Raw genomic sequence first — 16694 nt, 5'->3', positions numbered from 1 at the left:
TGCCACCAAAACCTGCGCCTTTTGGGTCCCCAGACTGTGGATGGTCCCCAGGTTCAGGTGATCGCCCACCCCAGGTGTAGCCATCACACATACACATGGCCATTGTTGCCAGCATCCCGCCCATGGTGACCTATCTCCAACGAAACATCTCCCTGACCTGAAAAAATAGAGATTGAATGAGGTTTGGGTCTGCTCACCGCCCCTTTTCCTCCTCTCCCTGCTGGGTGCCTGCCTTCCCTGGCTTCTTGCTCATCCTGACCTCTGGTTTGGTGGTTAAATCATTCAGGGATCCTCTGAGAGCCCTCAGGATGGCCAACCCTAGAGGCTTGCCCAGCCTGTAGCAGGATGTAAGTGTCACCTTAGGCTGTGGGCTCCTCCAGGCTTCGTGCCCTGGTGTGCACCACCCAACACCAGCTTCCGTCCTACAAACGGGTGGCTGGCCAGCTCCTGTCCCCAAGCAGGCAGGGACAGCCCTGGCCACAACAGCATCCATCTGTCCCAAAAACAGACCCCGGATTGGACGGTCAGGGTGCACCCCCAGGCAGCTGGAGGTGAACATGAGTGCCAAAGGTTTGCTGATTTTCAAATGCTCAAAATTCACCTCGATGGCCTCCCTCAGCCTGCCCCAGTAACTCACTTTTCTGACAGGATGGCGTTATAACAAAACGTGGTAAAAACACATGATGGCAGCTTGTCTGTTTATGGTATCTATTTTATTTTTCATATTAAATAGCATTTAAAAAAATAATTTATTCAGGCAAATAACATAATATCCTCTGTAATAAATAGCAGGTAAACAAATAGATTTCCTTAAAAACAGTGTTTTGAAAACCAGCAAAACACAGATATCCGATAAATACATTCATCCCCATCAAACAGCATCTTTCAGGAATGGCATTTCTTTACCTCCTCCTGAGCCACTTATAAATACACAATAAACCCCAATAATTTAAAAAGACTGTGAAAAAAAAATTGCTCCCTGAGCTCACATAAATAAGAAAAATTCTTAAATAGGAAATACAGTCCAGTGATGCAATAAAAATAATTTTTCCCAGTCCTCGGGGCATCCTTCGGGGCCGGTGAGCGCCTTGCCGTGTCGTGCCGTGCCAGCCACGCTGCCGGCAAGGGCTACGTGCATTGCTCCTGCAGGGCCGCGCACCGCAGGTCGCTCAGCACTTGGAAGACGTGGAGGATGGCGGAGGCTTCCAGGCAGCCGGCGGGCTCCTGCGGCGGGGAGAAGGGGCGGTTAGCACTGAAGATGGGGTGCGGTGGGCCCCATGCAGCCGTGCGGCCGCTAACACCCCAAAACCCCCTCGTCCTGCTGGCCTGACTTACTGTTTCCTTGGCCATCTGCAGCTTCTGCAGCCAGTGCCTCAGTTTCCCTGAGGGCTGATGTGACGGAGCTGGCATCTGCAAGGACAGTGGCCAGGTAAGGACCGGCAATGCCCTGCAGCACTGCCACCAGCACCAGGGCAGCTGAGCCGGCGTAGGGCCAGGGGTTTTGGGTCTGGGGGCACTCACGCAGCGTCGCATGTCCTCCTGGGCTTGGGTGAGGAAGGCCAGGGGCCGCTGGTGCGTCTCAGCGAACCTGGAGTTGGCGGGGAGCCCCGGCATGGCGGTGGTGAGGTTCAGCTCAGCTTCCACCAGCATCACTCGGTCGGGCACCTGCGGGCAGGAGCATCCCAGTTAGGGACCCAAAGCGCCAGGGCTGGCCGTGGGCTGGAGGCCGGGGGTCTCGAAGACCTGCCAGGGGTGTGGGTGGAGGTGGGACCGGCTAATGGGAGGTCCTGGCTGGAGGGGGGGGTGTACCCTGTGACCTCATTCTTACCGACAGCTCCGCTGTGTTCCACTTACGATGGAAGAGCCTGCTGTTGCATCCGCGGTCCGACGGCAGCATGGTGTTCTGCAGGCAGGAACCAAGAGAGACACTGAAAAACTGTCCTCTTGACTTTTGGCGTTGTACAACCCCGGTCAGCTTTGAGGAGTTTGAAACCGTGACAAAATTTGGCCCAGCATCCTTCTTGTCCCCAAACTCCCTTGGAAAATATCCACCTCTTCCCCAAACTGCTGCCGAAAACATCCACCTTGTCACTCAGGGTCTCGAATTCGGCATCCCCTCTGCCTTGCCCCCCTGCCAGCCCACAGCCCCCTGTTGCCAGCGGTACTCACAAACTGCTCCTTCATCTTCAGCACAGCCTTCAGCTCGTGGGGCACAAGGAACTGGTACTTGGACAGGCTGCAGCTCTTCCTCAGGGCGTTGTGGGGGAAGGCGGCCCCGAGGCTGGCCCCCAGCACCAGCATGAGCAGCGGCGTGAAGCTGAGGCACAACATTCTGCCGAGAAGAGCCCGACGGTGAGTGGGTTACGATGGGGCGACGGGGCTGTGGTGGAAGAAGCCAGAAAGGACAAACCGGATCCGCTAAATCCCCGGTGCAGAGATGCCTGACGGTGCTGCCGTGGGTGGCTCGCTCGGCTGCGGGTCTGGCGGCTGCTCCCGGGGAGCTGCTTCACCTCCCTCGCCGTGGCTGCCTCGCTGCCACATCTCCCTGGCTTTTATGCCGCCTGCCCGGCGTTATCATGCTTTCTGGTCAGCGGGAAAATCCGTGGCCTGGCAGCCCTGGAAAGAGGAAAGAGGAAAGTGAAAGCGGCGCAGGAGGGAATCCCGCTGCCGCAGGTGTGGGCAGCACCCACCTCCCGCTGCTTGCCCCGCTGCCTGCTGTGCCGCCTGCTCCGCCGCTGGTCCTGCCACCACCTCGACGGGGCGAGCGCACTCAGAGCCCCAGGGATGCAGGGGGATGCTCGGGCTGCCTTCGGCTGCAGCTCTCCAAGGGAGCCAGATGGGGAGACGCTGCTGCCACGGTGAGCGGCACAGAAGTGCTGGCGAGTACAGAGGAGCCTGGGCATGACCCGGCTCAGCATCGCGCCGAAAGCTGCCGGAGACCCCCAGGCACGCGGCCCCACAGGGACAGTGGGCTCGGGATGGCTGGGAGGGTTTTGGTGCCTCCTGAGTGGCAGCAGTTCGTGCCTCAGTTTCCCTATGGGAAGCGCAGTGCAACGGCCACGGCAGGGAGGGGGTGAAAGCAGCAGCCGGGTGCAGGCACTGCTTAGCGCAGGCTGCGGGCATGATCGTTATGTACGTGTTACCCTCAGGGACCAGGCTCGCTACAAGAGCAGGGAAAAGGGTGAAAGCAGAGGCACTTCCACCTAGTGTTCTCCAGGTGGGATGTAGGGTTGTGCAGGGAGGCTGCTGGAGACAAGCGGGGCTGCCACCCCCACCAGCCGCTGGAGCTGGCTGGGCTGTCCTCCCTGTTTAGCATGGAGATGCAAATATTGTGCATTGATGTCTCTCTGCTGACAGCTGGAAGGGTGCCCCCGTTCAGCCAAACCCATCCTTCCCCCCAGGTAACCTCCTGCGATGTGAAGCCATCATTGCTGTGCTTGTAGTTTCATGCATTCGTCAAGCATTAAGTACAGAAAATTAGGGCAAAAACTGTATCTAAAAAACAAATACACAGTAATGCAGCAACAGGCATAAACGCACGTTGTGGTGCCTCATGTGGTGGCCATAGAAGAGCACTGCTCCAGAAGGACCCCATTTTTAACATTCATAATTGTAAATGACCTGTTGACTTTAAGGAGTCCAAGCAAACAAGAAAAGTTCTTGCACAGGGTTGTGGACCTATGGGTGGGCAGACCAGCATGGACATGCTGTGCCAAGTCGTGGAGGTGGGCTGGGACCTCCGGACATCATCCAGTCCAACCATTGCTCTAGCAGGGTCAGCTGGTACTGGTTGCCCAGGATGTTGTCCAGTTCTGACTGTCTCCAAGAATGGAGACTCCACAGCCTCTCTGGGCAACCTGTACCAGTGTTTGACCACCCTCATAGCAAAAAAATGTTTTCTGGTGGTCAGATGGACTTTCAGGTGTTTCAGGTTGTGCCCATTGTCTGCTGTCCTGTCAGTCCACCAAGAGCCATCTCTTCTCCAGGCTGAACAGCCCTGACTCTCTCAGCCTTTCCTCTTAGGAGAGATGCTTCATCATCTTCAGTATGTCCGTGTCTCTCTCACACTGGGGAGCCCAGCACTCCAGGGGTGGCCTCACCAGTGCTGAGTAGAGGGGAAAGGATCATCCTTGAGCCCTTCCCCTGCCCCAGCATCATCTCAGAGAGCTCAGGTCTTTCCTGGAAAACCACAGTCATTCCCTTCTCTCCCCTTCAAGAAACACACTGATTTAGAAAAACATGTTTTTATTCACTACAACTTGTTCACTCTTGACACAACTACAAAATAAAGCCCAAACCAGCATAACGAACTTCACCATGACACCAAGTGAGGCACAGCTCAGCTGAAACAGACAGCACAGTAGAAAAAGCACCCTGCAGGTGTAAAAATGAACATGGCCCCCATGAAGGAGGGGGGTCCTAGCACTGCCTTGAACTCTCCAGGTTACAGCGGAGTGGTTGGAGAGCAATGGTGGCTCAAGGTCCCATGTGGTGGAGCCCAGCTGGCTCGTGGGACAAGCATCGCAGAGTGTTTCCTCCTCCAGATCCAGGTACAAGCAAGGCTGGGGTGTTTTGGCACCTGGGTTGGGATCTCTAGTGTCTGCCAGCAGGGCTGGAGGAAGATCCCCAGCACCCAGACAGTGATGTCCAGCACCAAGCTGGTGATGTCCAGTGCCTGCTGTGCTGGGATGGCCTCGTCCGCAGCCCCATGGACCCAGAGCAGGGCTGGAAGATGACCCTGGCATGCGCACAGGTCCACCGTGAACAGCTGCCCCATGCCACAAGCCCCCACCGAGGACAGCGCTGGGGACACTCTCAGGTCACCTAGCAGGTCCTGAAGCAGCATCACATCCCTGCAGGACCCAGTTTCTTTGGTTCCTCCTCCCCGTCTGTGCTTATCTCCCAGTTGTCATTTCTGGTTGGAGAAGAAAAGTGAAACCTCGTCTCTTCGTGCAGGCAAAAGGAGATCCGGCAACACCAAAGGAAAAGTGAAAGCTGAGCAGGGAAGCCGGGGCTGTGAGCACAGCCCACCGGTGCTTAGGGTGGCTGTGATGAAGGGCTGAAGATCTCCTGGGCACCTCACCCTCAGCCATAGCTGAGCCCACCGGTGCCTGGCTGAGCAGCAGCAAGGGCTTTTCCCTGGTGGGATGTGGTCTTGCCCTCCTGGGCATCAGCACATCAGCAAAAGTCTCGCACAACGATGCCACGCTCCGCCATAGGCGGGTCCCCAGCCTGGCCAGCAAAGCCTGGCTGCATTTAGTATGACTCCTCCAAACCATGCTGGTGCTGGCTCCTGCCACAACAGAAGAGGGTCCCCCAAAGCTGGCATGAACTGGGACATCGTGCTGTGCCTCGCAGGGTCTACAGGGTGTTGGGGACCTGCAGCAGCCCCGGCAAGCCCCAGCCCCAACTGCAAACGGCACCATGCTGGGAACATGGCACAGATTATGATAATGGAGGCCCATCCTCAGGATTCATGCAGCCCAGCGGGCTGGAGCCCCTTAAACTTCCTCAGAGCAAGAAATCCCGGGTGCATGGGATGTCCCGGGTGCAAGAAGGAAAGCGAAAAGAGGCAGGGCTGGCACTGGGTGAGGCAACTGCCCCGTGACTCATCAGCCGCCGTGCAGTGCAAGCGTGGAAAAGCCTTGGCCACAAGCCACGCCGCTGGAGCGGGGCAGCAAGGATGCACCTGGATTGCTCCTTCCCAACCACTTTTGGAGCTGGGTGGCTCGTTTGGGAGGAACCAGTTCATGCTCAAGTCACTGGTCTTGGAAAAGAAACAGGAAAAAAAAAAACAACAAACCAAAAAAACCAAACAAAACCAAAGTGCCCCAAAAAGCCAGCTTTAAAAAAAGTCCCAAACCCACACACAACCAACCTGGGTGAGGTGCAGGACCCCTGCCCATGGCCCAGTGGCACCAGGGCAGGGGACATCAGGTGGCCTCTGCTTGGCAGCCATCGCTGGACCCACCCCCACCAGGCTGGGATGTCAGTGCCACCGAAGCACTGCCAGCCCTGCTATGCACCCCACAACCCTTCACTGCCTCTCAGGTGTGTGATCTGCAGCAGCCGCCGTGATGTCAGGCTGGTTTGGGCCAGCCCACGTGCCTCATGCTGCCGGCACCGTGCCAAGCACAGTGGTGATGCAATCCCTGGTGTTACATCATGCCCGGTCACCTGCTGCATCATCCCAGGGGACGCACTGCGTGTCCTGCTAACACTGGGGAGAGAAGGGCTGTTAATTGCAAAGTTAATTAGTGAGCAGATTTAAACAAAGAATTTTAAATTTAAAGTGAGGAAAAAAACTCAAACAAGCACTTTTCCCCCAGAGCCTTTGTGCCAGCACTGTAGGGACATGGGATGTCCCCTCCCTAAGGACATCTCCCTGCCCAGGGCACCACTGCAGGGATGCCCCTCACCAGGGCAAGCCCTGCCAGCCAAGCTGGGCCTTCACTGGCCAAGGCAGCTGTACATGCCACCCACCTCCCAGTAGCTGTGTCATCTGGTGCAGCCCCAGGCAAGGAGAGGCCTCTAGTGCTTCTTCAGAAGCGAACAAGCCACCAGCCCCATCCTCACCCAGCAATGGAGGTTCTTATGGGTGCTGCTCACCCAACCACAACCCATGCCCCATGCAGCCCCTTCACCAGTGACCTGCAGCAGGGTTTGATCCAGCATCACTCCTCGATGTTCTTGTCCAACACATGGACACAGAGACCAGCCTCACATCAGCACTGTGCTTTTCTCCTCATAGCTGTCCTCCTAGGAGCCACCAAGCAGGGTCAAAGCCTTTGCTCCCCACCCTGGGCAAGCTGAGCCAGCACTTAGTGACCCCAGTGGAGATACGCCCAGGGTCAAGCACCTTCACCAGGTCAAGGAGGCTCAGTCTCTGCACCCACAGCAGGGCCATACCCAAGAGTCCCAGGACCACAGCTGAAGCACCTCCAATCCCTGTAAGCCTCCCTCCAGGTGCCTCTGCTCCTGCATAGAGAGAGCATCACTTCCATCGTCCTTAATAATGCATCAAGGTGTAACAGCAAGGCCACAGCCTTCCCCATGGCATCAGGGCAGCCTTCTTGCCAGGGGCAGGAATTACAGGAAAGGGAAAGGTCCCTGCAGAGGCTGTGCCTGTACTTAAAATAGCCAGAAAGCAAACAGGAGGGGACCTGCGCTGTGCCCACCTTTGAGCCCCATTGCCTCCAACTGCCCCTCCCCAAAACACAGCCTCCAGTCTTCCCTTTGCAGCATGGGTGAGCAATAGCTGGCAAGGACCAAAGTGAACCCAAACCTGCTCCCTGGTGGCAGTGATCTCAGAGAGGCCCCTGAGCTGTGCTGAGGGCCAGTAACCTTCTCAGGGCCCAAGCAGCACTGCTGGCACAGCACTAGGCAAACCTAGGGTAGATAAGCTGCTGACACACCCACACCAGCAAGCAAAGCACCAGGGATGGGGTCCCACAGTAAGCGAGAACAGCCCCTTTCCAGCTTGGCCTTCAAAGATAGCCCACAGCTCCCAGCTTAGCCTGAGCATGGAAAGGGGCAAATGGCCCTTTCCACTGAGAAACCAGGTATCCCACAGAACGGAAGGCTCCTCAGGGCCTAGGTAAGCAACGTCCATGAAGTGTGGTTATTCCCACCCCAGCAGGTGCTCCACAGCTTCTCTTAAGAAGAGAAACCACATGCAACTTTTTCTCAGCTTTTATTAATTGTGTAATAAATACAGCACATTTCTCAGCTGTTACTGTGATTCTCATCCCCATCTGCAATCCAACCACCACCAGTCTGAAACTGGACCCTTCCAGTGCTGAGGGCACAGCACTGGGCAGACTGAGGGACCAACATGGACAGGAACCCAAGAGCAGGCATAAACCCATCTGCTTTCCACAGAAGATCAAAATTTTAATCATTGAAATCAGCATCAGTCTTCAAGGAGTAAGAGTGGTTACAAGTGGTGTGTTAGGAGACAACCCATTTTTTCCTTCCCTTCCAGCACCAGATCAGAAGGTTTTTCCTCTCACCATCACTTACACCCCAGCACACAGACATGCCTCACCCAGAACTCCACTGGGGTTTCAGGAGAAGAAATTCCCATGGTCTCCAGCATCCTGAAACAAGAAGCAGAGGAAGGGTCTCACTCTGTCCACCCAGCTCCCACCCAACATGGTGTGACATCCCCAACCAGACAGGTCTCTTCCACCCAAAGCACCAAGGTCTTGATGGTAGATGGAGTCAACGATGCATCCCACAACACACAGACAAGGGTTGTTCTGGTCAGTAAGTGAGGCACATGGATGCATGCCCTTCCCTTCCCCACATTGCAGCGGGCCCTTGCTGCAAGCCAAAATAGCACCACACATCATTAAGATGCAACTATCAATATTTTCACCCCTCCCCACCTCTGCTAATCAAGAGCAAGGCAGAGAAATCTCAAGAGACCTCTGACATAAGACTTCAAGGATACATCAGTGCAAGAACACCACACAGCTCCATGGATGTAAAGTTCAAGCCAACTGACTCAAACAGAGGTCAATTGTGCTGTGAGCAGCTGTGGATCTGCCGTTTAACCTCTCTGACAAGTATGAAGCCACACACTCCAGGGGAAGGAAGAAGCATATCGCTGCACAGCTCACTTCTAGCTTTGAAAGGGTCTCCTACAACCTCACTCTTCATTCACAGTATAGGAGGCATCTTCCATGTCCTGTTTGTTTCCCCAAGCATTTTTTCCTCACCTCTTCTCAGTCTCTTGGAGGACAGATTTTGCAGCTTTGGGGTCATTCTTCAAAAAGACTTGATATGGAGAGGCAGACTCCATGTAACCAACCACACCAGCAACTGTCATGGGAATTTTGTCAAAGATATCAGTGATTCTAGAAGGGAAAGAGGAAAGAAAGGAGCATTGGCAAACTAAATCTCAAAGGCAGTGGAACAAAGACAACAGCAGATGAGATGGTGGTGAATAAAATACCCAACAAAGGTCCAACAGATGGAAAAAAAAAAAATGCCAGAATCTGATGTTATGTCAGGAGCTATAGTTTATGAAATACTGGAGAAGCCGACATGGTCCCAGGGACCATCTAAAATAGCCTGTGAATTCAACAACCCTTTTGATACAGATCTACTCATAGAGCCTGTTGCCCTCCAGCAGCCAGAACACCAACACCTCCACAACACTGCTATCAACATGTCCTTTTTGCCTCTGGAGCCAGCCCCTGTCCCATGCCTCGGTGGGGAGGCAGGCACTGGCTCCCCAGAGGTCTGGGGCAGGTTCTTTCTCTCACTCCATTTTTTCCCCTTCATCCATTAAGTACATCTGCCCAAAAGCCTCAAATTATCATAAACCACCAACTAAAAAAATCTGACCTAATACTGTCTTGAGCAGGAAGCATCCCCTGCAGCCCTTGGAGCACACTTGCTGGCCCAGCACAGAGCCACATTAAATCCAACAGGACTGGAAATGCAGCCACATGGCTCTGCCACGATGCAAAGGCATTTGCTGAAACCCAGCAGCTACCTGCTCCAGCAAACCCAGCTCCCTGGTGTCCTCGCTGGGCCAGTGGCAGAACAGCCCTGTATACGAGCAGAGACACCACCTCTATCCATTCCCAGTGCTGCGCCAAGGAGTTTCTGCTCACCTCTTCTTGTCTGGAAATGGCAAGGCCTCAAAGATCTCTTTGTAGTCTTCCAAGACATGTTTTATTCTACTATGTGAGTATTTTAAAAGCATGTCCCAGGTCTGTAAAGACAGGAGATTAAAAAACAAACACAAAACCACTTGAAGCTCTCAGTTTCCATTTAACTCAGGCTTGCTTGGCCCTAGATCTGATGCATTCATACATTTACTGGTTTTTGTTTGGTTTTTTGTTTGTTTTTTTTTTTTAATTACTCCTAGCATTAAAATTCACCAAAATCTTGGTCAGTGTCAAGAATTCCAAGATCCTATTTTATTACAGAGATAAGGGTCCTATCCTCTCTCTACACTGCTGTTACTAAAAGGAGACTTTCTGCTCAGAGTTGTTAAAACACTCTTTGTCAAGAAACATCACTAAGAATCTCTTTTCAACAGCTTCTACTTCCCACTCTTTTCACTGTCATCAGGGCAACAGAAGTAGTCTCCACAACAACACCAGCCCCTAAATCTGCTCCACAGCCCTCCTCTCCACACCAGAAGTCTGCTCTTTTGCCATCAGTCCCGATCTCCCTCTTCTCCTCCTCGAGACAGCCCCAGCACTGCATGGGAGCCCCTAAACCCCATGTCAATGTTGCCCCTGTCTTCAACCATCCCTCTGCCCTGTCCTCCAACAGGAGTCCCTCTAGCTGTACCCCCAAGCCCATTGCTTTCCTCTCTGCACCCAAGTACTACCCATTTCCCCCCACTGCCCAGACCAGGAGGGGAAGCTCCCAGGTTTAGGTTTCATCACCTCACCTCCCTGAAGACTTTGGTCAGCTTTTCAGAGCAGTTGCCGTAGCGCAGACTCATGTCCACGGTGTAGGTGCTGAGGACCACACAACCACCTGGCTTCATCACCCGGTTTGCTTCTCTCATGAAGTTCTCGATGTCAAACCAGTGCGCGGCCGTAAATGAAGTCAAGACATCCACAGAGGCATCCTCAAATGGCAGCTCCTCCGCAGGGCACGCGCTGGAGGTGGGGAAGGAAAAAAGACTGTGTGTAATATGGGAATTGAAGAGTATGACATCAAGTCGTGGGTATTTTTTGGAGTCGATGATGACCGTTTAGGATGCAAGACCACGGCTACTGTAAGGCTCAGATAATGCCCGTTCACACCAGGAATCCCATCATATGGGACTTTCTTTTGTGCCAGCTGGCTCTTACAACAACCATAATCACAAAACACCACCTCTGTGTAAGGACTCGAATTTTGCCTTTAGCTGAGTTCAGTCCCCAACACTCACAGATAGGAGACATTGGGTGGGGGGTGGGAGTCCTTGGCCTCCTGGATCTGCGCTTCACTGATGTCCGTTCCCACCACCTTCTTGAAGTGCTCCGCAAGGAAGCGGGTGCCTTGTCCGGTCCCACAGCCAACATCCACCACCAGCTCAGCAGGGTTTGTCCTCTGCAGGGAGGAGCAGATGCATCTCAGCAGATGAACACCCACTTCCTGTGCTTCTACCCCATTCCTTCGCCTGGCATCCACACAGGAGCAGCCTCGGCATGGCACAATGCACAGAACCACTCTTCTGTGCCCACACCTTGCCCCAAACCCTATTGATTTATTCTTCCCTGTGGCACCAATGTGGCACACAGCAGCACAGCTACTACTGCCCACAGCTACTACTGCCCAGTTTTTCCCTCCAGCCTGGCCATACCCCACTCACCTTCTCTTGCAGGTAGGTGAGGATGGTTTGCTGCAGCTCTTTGCCCGGTTCAAACCTGTATTTCTGGTAGACAGCAGCATGCCCTTTCCCCTCGAACATCTGGGTGGCCATGCTTGGGTGACCTGGCACCTGGGAGAAGGCAGCAAGCCAGGTTTGTCACCATGGGATCAAACTCCTCCTCAGCCTCTGACCGCAGGCACTAAAGTCTCCAGCTCCTGGCAGGTGCCCAGGGAGGACTTTGCCCATGAGGCTCCAGCAAGGGAGCGTGAACCTGCTCTCCAAGCATCCCTCCTCCCAAAGGTATAAGCAAATCGCAGAAGCAAACCAGCAGCGTCTCGCAAGGAAAGTCTTTCTAGGTTTTTAAACCCTTCTTCTCCTTACTCCTTTGCTTACTCCTTACTCTCCACCCACCAGGGTGTCTTCTGAAATCACCTGGAGTAGCTGTGAACTGGGGGGGGACTGAGCAGAAAAACTAACAGCAGAAAAGTTTTAAAGGAAATCCACGTTTTAGTATTAGCAACACAATCACAGCAACTCCACCCTGCGCATCCCACACCGTGCAGTATTTTTTTTTTTTGTCTCTTCCTGCCCCAGAAGGGCCCAAAGTCTCCTGTAAACCCGGAGCCCCGTTAAACCCATCGCCCGAAGGAACCACAGGCGAGGCGGGCCCGGCCGGGCCGTGGGGCCCTCGGGCCTCCCCCAGCTCGGCCCCGTCCTCCCGGCCGCTCCACAGCACCCAGCGTCCCCCTGCCCGCCCATCCCTTTCACCCCCCAGCTGCCATCCACCAGCCGCTCCCCGGGCCCACCTCGCCGGGTGCCGTGAGCCGAGGCCCGGTGGCCGCCGGTTCGCCGCTCCCCGCCCACGGCGCCGCACCGGAAGGCTCCGGGCCGCGTCCTGTTTATCCGGGTGCCCGAGCAGGCGCTGGCCGAGGCAGCGGCGGCTCCGGGGACAGACCTCAAGAGCCTGCCCGAGGGACACCCCGTCTCCTTTGGCGAGCACCCGCACCCTCATGGCGAGCCGAAGAGGGCAGAAGGATGCAGCAGCAGCCGCCAGTTTCTCGAGCGACACACAGACGCCCGACCCCGGGCAATAAAGGGTTATCGCATCTCGCGATGCGCGCAGAGACGCTGAGCTGCACAGCGGCTGCGCCCGCTCCCAGCCCTGACAAAGCCCTTTGCGGAGCGGAGTCCCCCCAGGTGCACCCCCGTGTGCCCGGAAAAGCCCGCTCCCACCGCCGAGCCCCCCCCGGGCACCTTCCCCCCGCCGCTTACCGCCTGCGGCCACCGCCCGCAGCTGCTCCCAGCACCAGCAGCTCCCACTACCTCCCAGTTCGGAGCTGTGAGGCGCTCGGGAAGTCCAAGGCAAAGGGGAAGGGAGGCACCGCCCGCCCCCGCCTGCTCCCCCTGCTGCCCGGTGTGGGGCGGGGGGGAGGGCCGGGAGGCAAAAACGGGAAGGCAGTTTCCAGAATCTGCATCCCACCAAGATCCTGGAGCCCGAGGGCCTTCGCCTTTACCCCGTGTCTGTGGTTATTAATCAAAGACAGCTTTCAAAATGCCCACAAATGGTCGGGGGGCGCTCAGCAGCCCTACGCAGCTCACCCAGCCCACGCGAAGGCCAGCAGACGCTGCAAGGTAGCGGGAGGAGAGGATTCAAACACTACAGGCACCCAAAGCCATACTCACAGGGGTCTGGCAGCGCTGAAGTCCCCTCCTCTTGTCGAGCAGAAAGAGAAACAACATAAACAGAGCCCATATAACCCCAGTACCAGCTTTAAGAGCCCAGGGCGTTGATATTTAAGGACTAGCCAAAGCCCCTCCCCTGATTTGGGGCAGGGTTTTACCCCTTCGCACCCTGGAGCAATGCTTATTGCACCCAGCTGAAGCCAGCAGAGCCGTGGTTCACTTGAAGCACATTCACTTCAGTTTGTATTTTGCACAGCGCTTGTGAATCTCTGCTAATTAGCACGGCCTTTAAGCCCAGCCTAATTTCAAGAGAAATCAGTGGAATTGTACCCGTGTGTGTCTCTGCACCAAGAGAAGATACAACACAAACACCAAAGGCCCCTGTGTTTTCATAAGCCACAGTGACCTGCAGCAGCTAGCAAGAGTCTGGCCTATTTGGGGTTCAGATACCCTAATTTTGCCTGTACTTTGCTGTATCTGACTATCCTCTGGCTACAGCTGAGACCAAACGCCTACAGTAAAAGAAGATACGAGCCAGGCACAGGCTGCAAATGGCACCAGTCCTTTTCTACGCTCTCCCAGCCATTGGCACACTGGGTTCAGCTGCCTTTGACTCCCCGACCCCAGCTCTAGACCTATTTATATTCCCCAAGTGACAGCTAATCTCTGGTGGCCCTGCACCATACGGCAATAAATTGGTCTCCTCAACCTTTGGATTGCTGAGCCTTAGCCCAAACGTGAGTTATACCCCAGGCATAGAATATCAGATGCTGTCCATCATCCCTACCAGCCCACTTAAATCCATAGGCTTTCAGGGATACACAAGCACCCTGGCGTCTCCCTGACTTGTTCCCCAAACCTACAGGCCCTGCGAATTTAAATTATATAGTGGGGTCCCGAATGAATAGACCTCCAAACCCTAACCTTAATGCAGAAAAGGAGAACGTAAGATACCGGCATCCCTCCACACCTGCTCTCCTGAAGTCTTCTCTCCTCCCCACCTTTGTGCCTCTGCAGAACGCAGTGGCAAACCGGTTCCCAGAGATTTGCTTTTCCAAACAGCATCAGCAAGCTAAGCCCTAACCTCATCTATGGCCAGGAGATCAATTCTTGTCCTTGGAACACAGAGAGGGACTCACCTGAGTGCTTCTGACACCTCCCCATGCTCCTCCGTCACTGGCAGTCCCTGCACCGTGTCCTCACCTTCCTTCCCACAGTGTGCCAGGTACACAGCCATCCTCCCTGCTTGGCCATTCGGCTTTCGCTGCAGCCACTCACACCATTTCCAGAGAGGTGTTTGGGGGTTTTTTTTCCCACTGGGAATGCATCTCACTCTGAAATTTATTTAAAAAAAAAAATCAATCTATTTTGGGGAAAAAAGCCCAAATGAGACTCCTGTCAGTCTTCCCGCGTCACTTGTCGGTGTTTTTCACCAACAACGCTCTCATTTCTGCAGCGCTGAATTGTCTGATCCTGATATGGAAAAAGCCATTTTGTTTGTATCATTGTGGTTTATTTCATTGCACGTCAGTAAATATTAGACTTTTTCTCAGTGCAATGGCCTGACATCCAAGGGAAACAGTGCTGCCTCATGAAAACAAAACATCTGGCATCATCTCATCCACATGCTTCGATATTTCTGAAGATTTCCTTTCGCTTCCTCTCTTGTTTTGGTGCCGGTGGGGAAAAGCTGCTCCGTTTTATCCAGAATACCAATGTCACTCTTGGACCAAGCCTGGCTCTGTAATTGCATTCGCACTGTCCCCAGCAATAACTTTCTGGCAGAAAAATCTTCCGTAATTTCACTTAGAGAACTCTTAACCGTCTTCTTTTCCTGCAGCCACAAAACATGTGTTACAAAACTCATAAACACCTTCTAATTAATTACACCTATTTCTCAAATGGAAAATGAATTCTCTTTTATTTTCTTCATGACTGTATTTTAAGCCCAGCTACCGCAGCTCTGGGGCCTTTGGTTTTCTACCTGGGCCGCTTTAAAAATCATAATGAGTTTCTCTTTTCCCTAACGATGTCGTTTAACCCTCCTTCCACCCTCCTCTGCAATGAAGCCAGTGTCCCACCTGCCTCCAGTTGACACCACTCCTACGCCAGCCTCTGCCCATATGATCCCGCCCATGGAGCTCAAACGCTGCCAGATACACCGAGCTACATCTTTCAGAGGCTCTCCCAATTTTGGAGGCTCTGAGTACTAAAATAATTACAAAATGTCTTGCTCAGAGGGTTCAATTCTCCACCTTCCCCGTGGATAACCTGCTACCTGGGAAACACTCCAGGTCACCTTCCCACACCTGCCTAAAGGAACTTGAGGGAAAACCCCAGCTCTGGCCAGCTGCATCCTCATGAGTGGATTTTGCTGTAGTTGCTACTAGGTAGGGATAGAGAGGAACACCACTTAACCACATCTAGCTAAACTCAAGGTGCCCAGAAGACATGTGGCACCTGAAGGGGTCTGGGATACCCATTGTTTTCTTGTTCCCCTCCTTTCCTCAGGCTGAACGTCTCTGCCCACTACTGCTGGCAGCTGTGTAGAGGTGATGCTGCAGGACTCAGCCTCTCATAGACTGAGTTCTGAATCCTTTTTCCCTGGTAGTAGAGGTGCCTCTTTGGCCAGGTCATTAAACACAGACCTTAAAATCACAGCAATTCTGTAGCCCACGGCCAAGTCACGGGCTCGCTGCTTTTAATTCGGCACCAGCACTGCGTCCTGCCCCTGCCCGTGGGAGGAAGACTAAGGAGGGGACACACTGACCTTCAGATCTGGGCAAAGCAGCGCTGTGGCATGAAATAAGTGGCCTCATTGTTAGAGATTTTGAACACTGGGTGATTCCCCAAGAGCAACTGGGACAAGTAGGGTCCCAATGCACGTGCTGGCACCATCGTTACTGCTTGCAATGAGCTCCAAGATGTTATACTGGGAAAAGAAATCTGGACCCAGTGTGTGTATCGAGGAATGTGCTGTGCCTGCCTTGGTGATGTCCAGGGCTGAATTTCACCCGACTTTGCTGTGGCTCCTCAGCACGACCTGTGGAAGATGCCCAGCCCCACCCTACGCAGTGCTGGCCTGGTGGCACTGAACCCTGCAAATGGATCATGTGCAGCATGAAGCTAAAGGAAGAGAAGGCAAATCGCCCCATCATGGTGCTGCATTCATTTTACAAATTTAATTGTTTTAAATTTCATTTCAGCTTTGATTGACTCAGAAGCTCTTTGCTGGACCGCGCTGGAGGGAGGATACCCAGAGGGTGGGCAGAAAGGGTGAGGGGAAGGCTGGGACCAACCTCCCCATCAGCAGGATACTGATCTGGGGGGTCTGAGGCTGTCCTCCTTCCTACCTGACAGCCTTGGAGCTTGGGGGACATGTATTTAGGTGCTAACTGTGCCAAGGAGTCTGTAACCAGCAGGCTGTTGCTCACTAGGAACATCGTGTTTATACACGATGCCAATGTCTCCACCCCAGAGTCCCTCCTCACCAAGAAGGTAATGGTGATATGACAATTTCATGGGACCACAGCGCCCAAGGGGGAATGGGTGGAAAGCTCAGGGCACGCTACGCCCCGGAGCATCGCTTCTGGCTCCATTGCCCGAGTTACTGACAGCACTGTGGAGGAGCCAGCAATATTTATCCTACCTTGTGAAGAAAATTGATTTTCTTTTAACACCC

The 16694-nt window shown here is 54.0% G+C and overlaps 2 protein-coding genes across 4 annotated transcripts; both read right to left on the bottom strand.

The window, feature by feature from the left end:
• Positions 1 to 1128: 1128 nt before the first annotated feature.
• Positions 1129 to 2331, bottom strand: LOC137667459 (interferon lambda-3-like). Its single transcript, XM_068408220.1, has 5 exons — positions 2170 to 2331; positions 1829 to 1903; positions 1516 to 1665; positions 1336 to 1410; positions 1129 to 1224 (listed from the first exon to the last, which is right to left on the bottom strand). The coding sequence occupies exons 1-5, from the start codon at positions 2329 to 2331 to the stop codon at positions 1129 to 1131; spliced, it is 558 nt and encodes a 185-aa protein (XP_068264321.1).
• A 5345-nt stretch (positions 2332 to 7676) lies between these two features.
• On the bottom strand, positions 7677 to 13087 carry LOC137667290 (putative methyltransferase DDB_G0268948). Of its 3 annotated transcripts, none has more exons than XM_068407962.1 (7): positions 13013 to 13087; positions 11330 to 11458; positions 10907 to 11067; positions 10418 to 10631; positions 9627 to 9727; positions 8724 to 8861; positions 7677 to 8099 (listed from the first exon to the last, which is right to left on the bottom strand). In XM_068407962.1, the coding sequence occupies exons 1-7, from the start codon at positions 13067 to 13069 to the stop codon at positions 8015 to 8017; spliced, it is 885 nt and encodes a 294-aa protein (XP_068264063.1). In that variant the 5' UTR covers positions 13070 to 13087; the 3' UTR covers positions 7677 to 8014. The 3 variants fall into 3 exon arrangements, with proteins under 3 accessions (XP_068264063.1, XP_068264065.1, XP_068264064.1); XM_068407964.1 differs by lacking the exon at positions 13013 to 13087 and adding an exon at positions 12602 to 12686; XM_068407963.1 differs by lacking the exon at positions 13013 to 13087 and adding an exon at positions 12136 to 12277.
• Positions 13088 to 16694: the final 3607 nt, after the last annotated feature.

Source organism: Nyctibius grandis, chromosome 9 (genome assembly GCF_013368605.1).
Source record: "Nyctibius grandis isolate bNycGra1 chromosome 9, bNycGra1.pri, whole genome shotgun sequence".
In the NCBI taxonomy this organism is placed as follows: Eukaryota; Metazoa; Chordata; class Aves; order Nyctibiiformes; family Nyctibiidae; genus Nyctibius; species Nyctibius grandis.
Note: the sequence above shows the minus strand (reverse complement) of the source record. Positions and strands in the feature narration are given on the sequence as shown.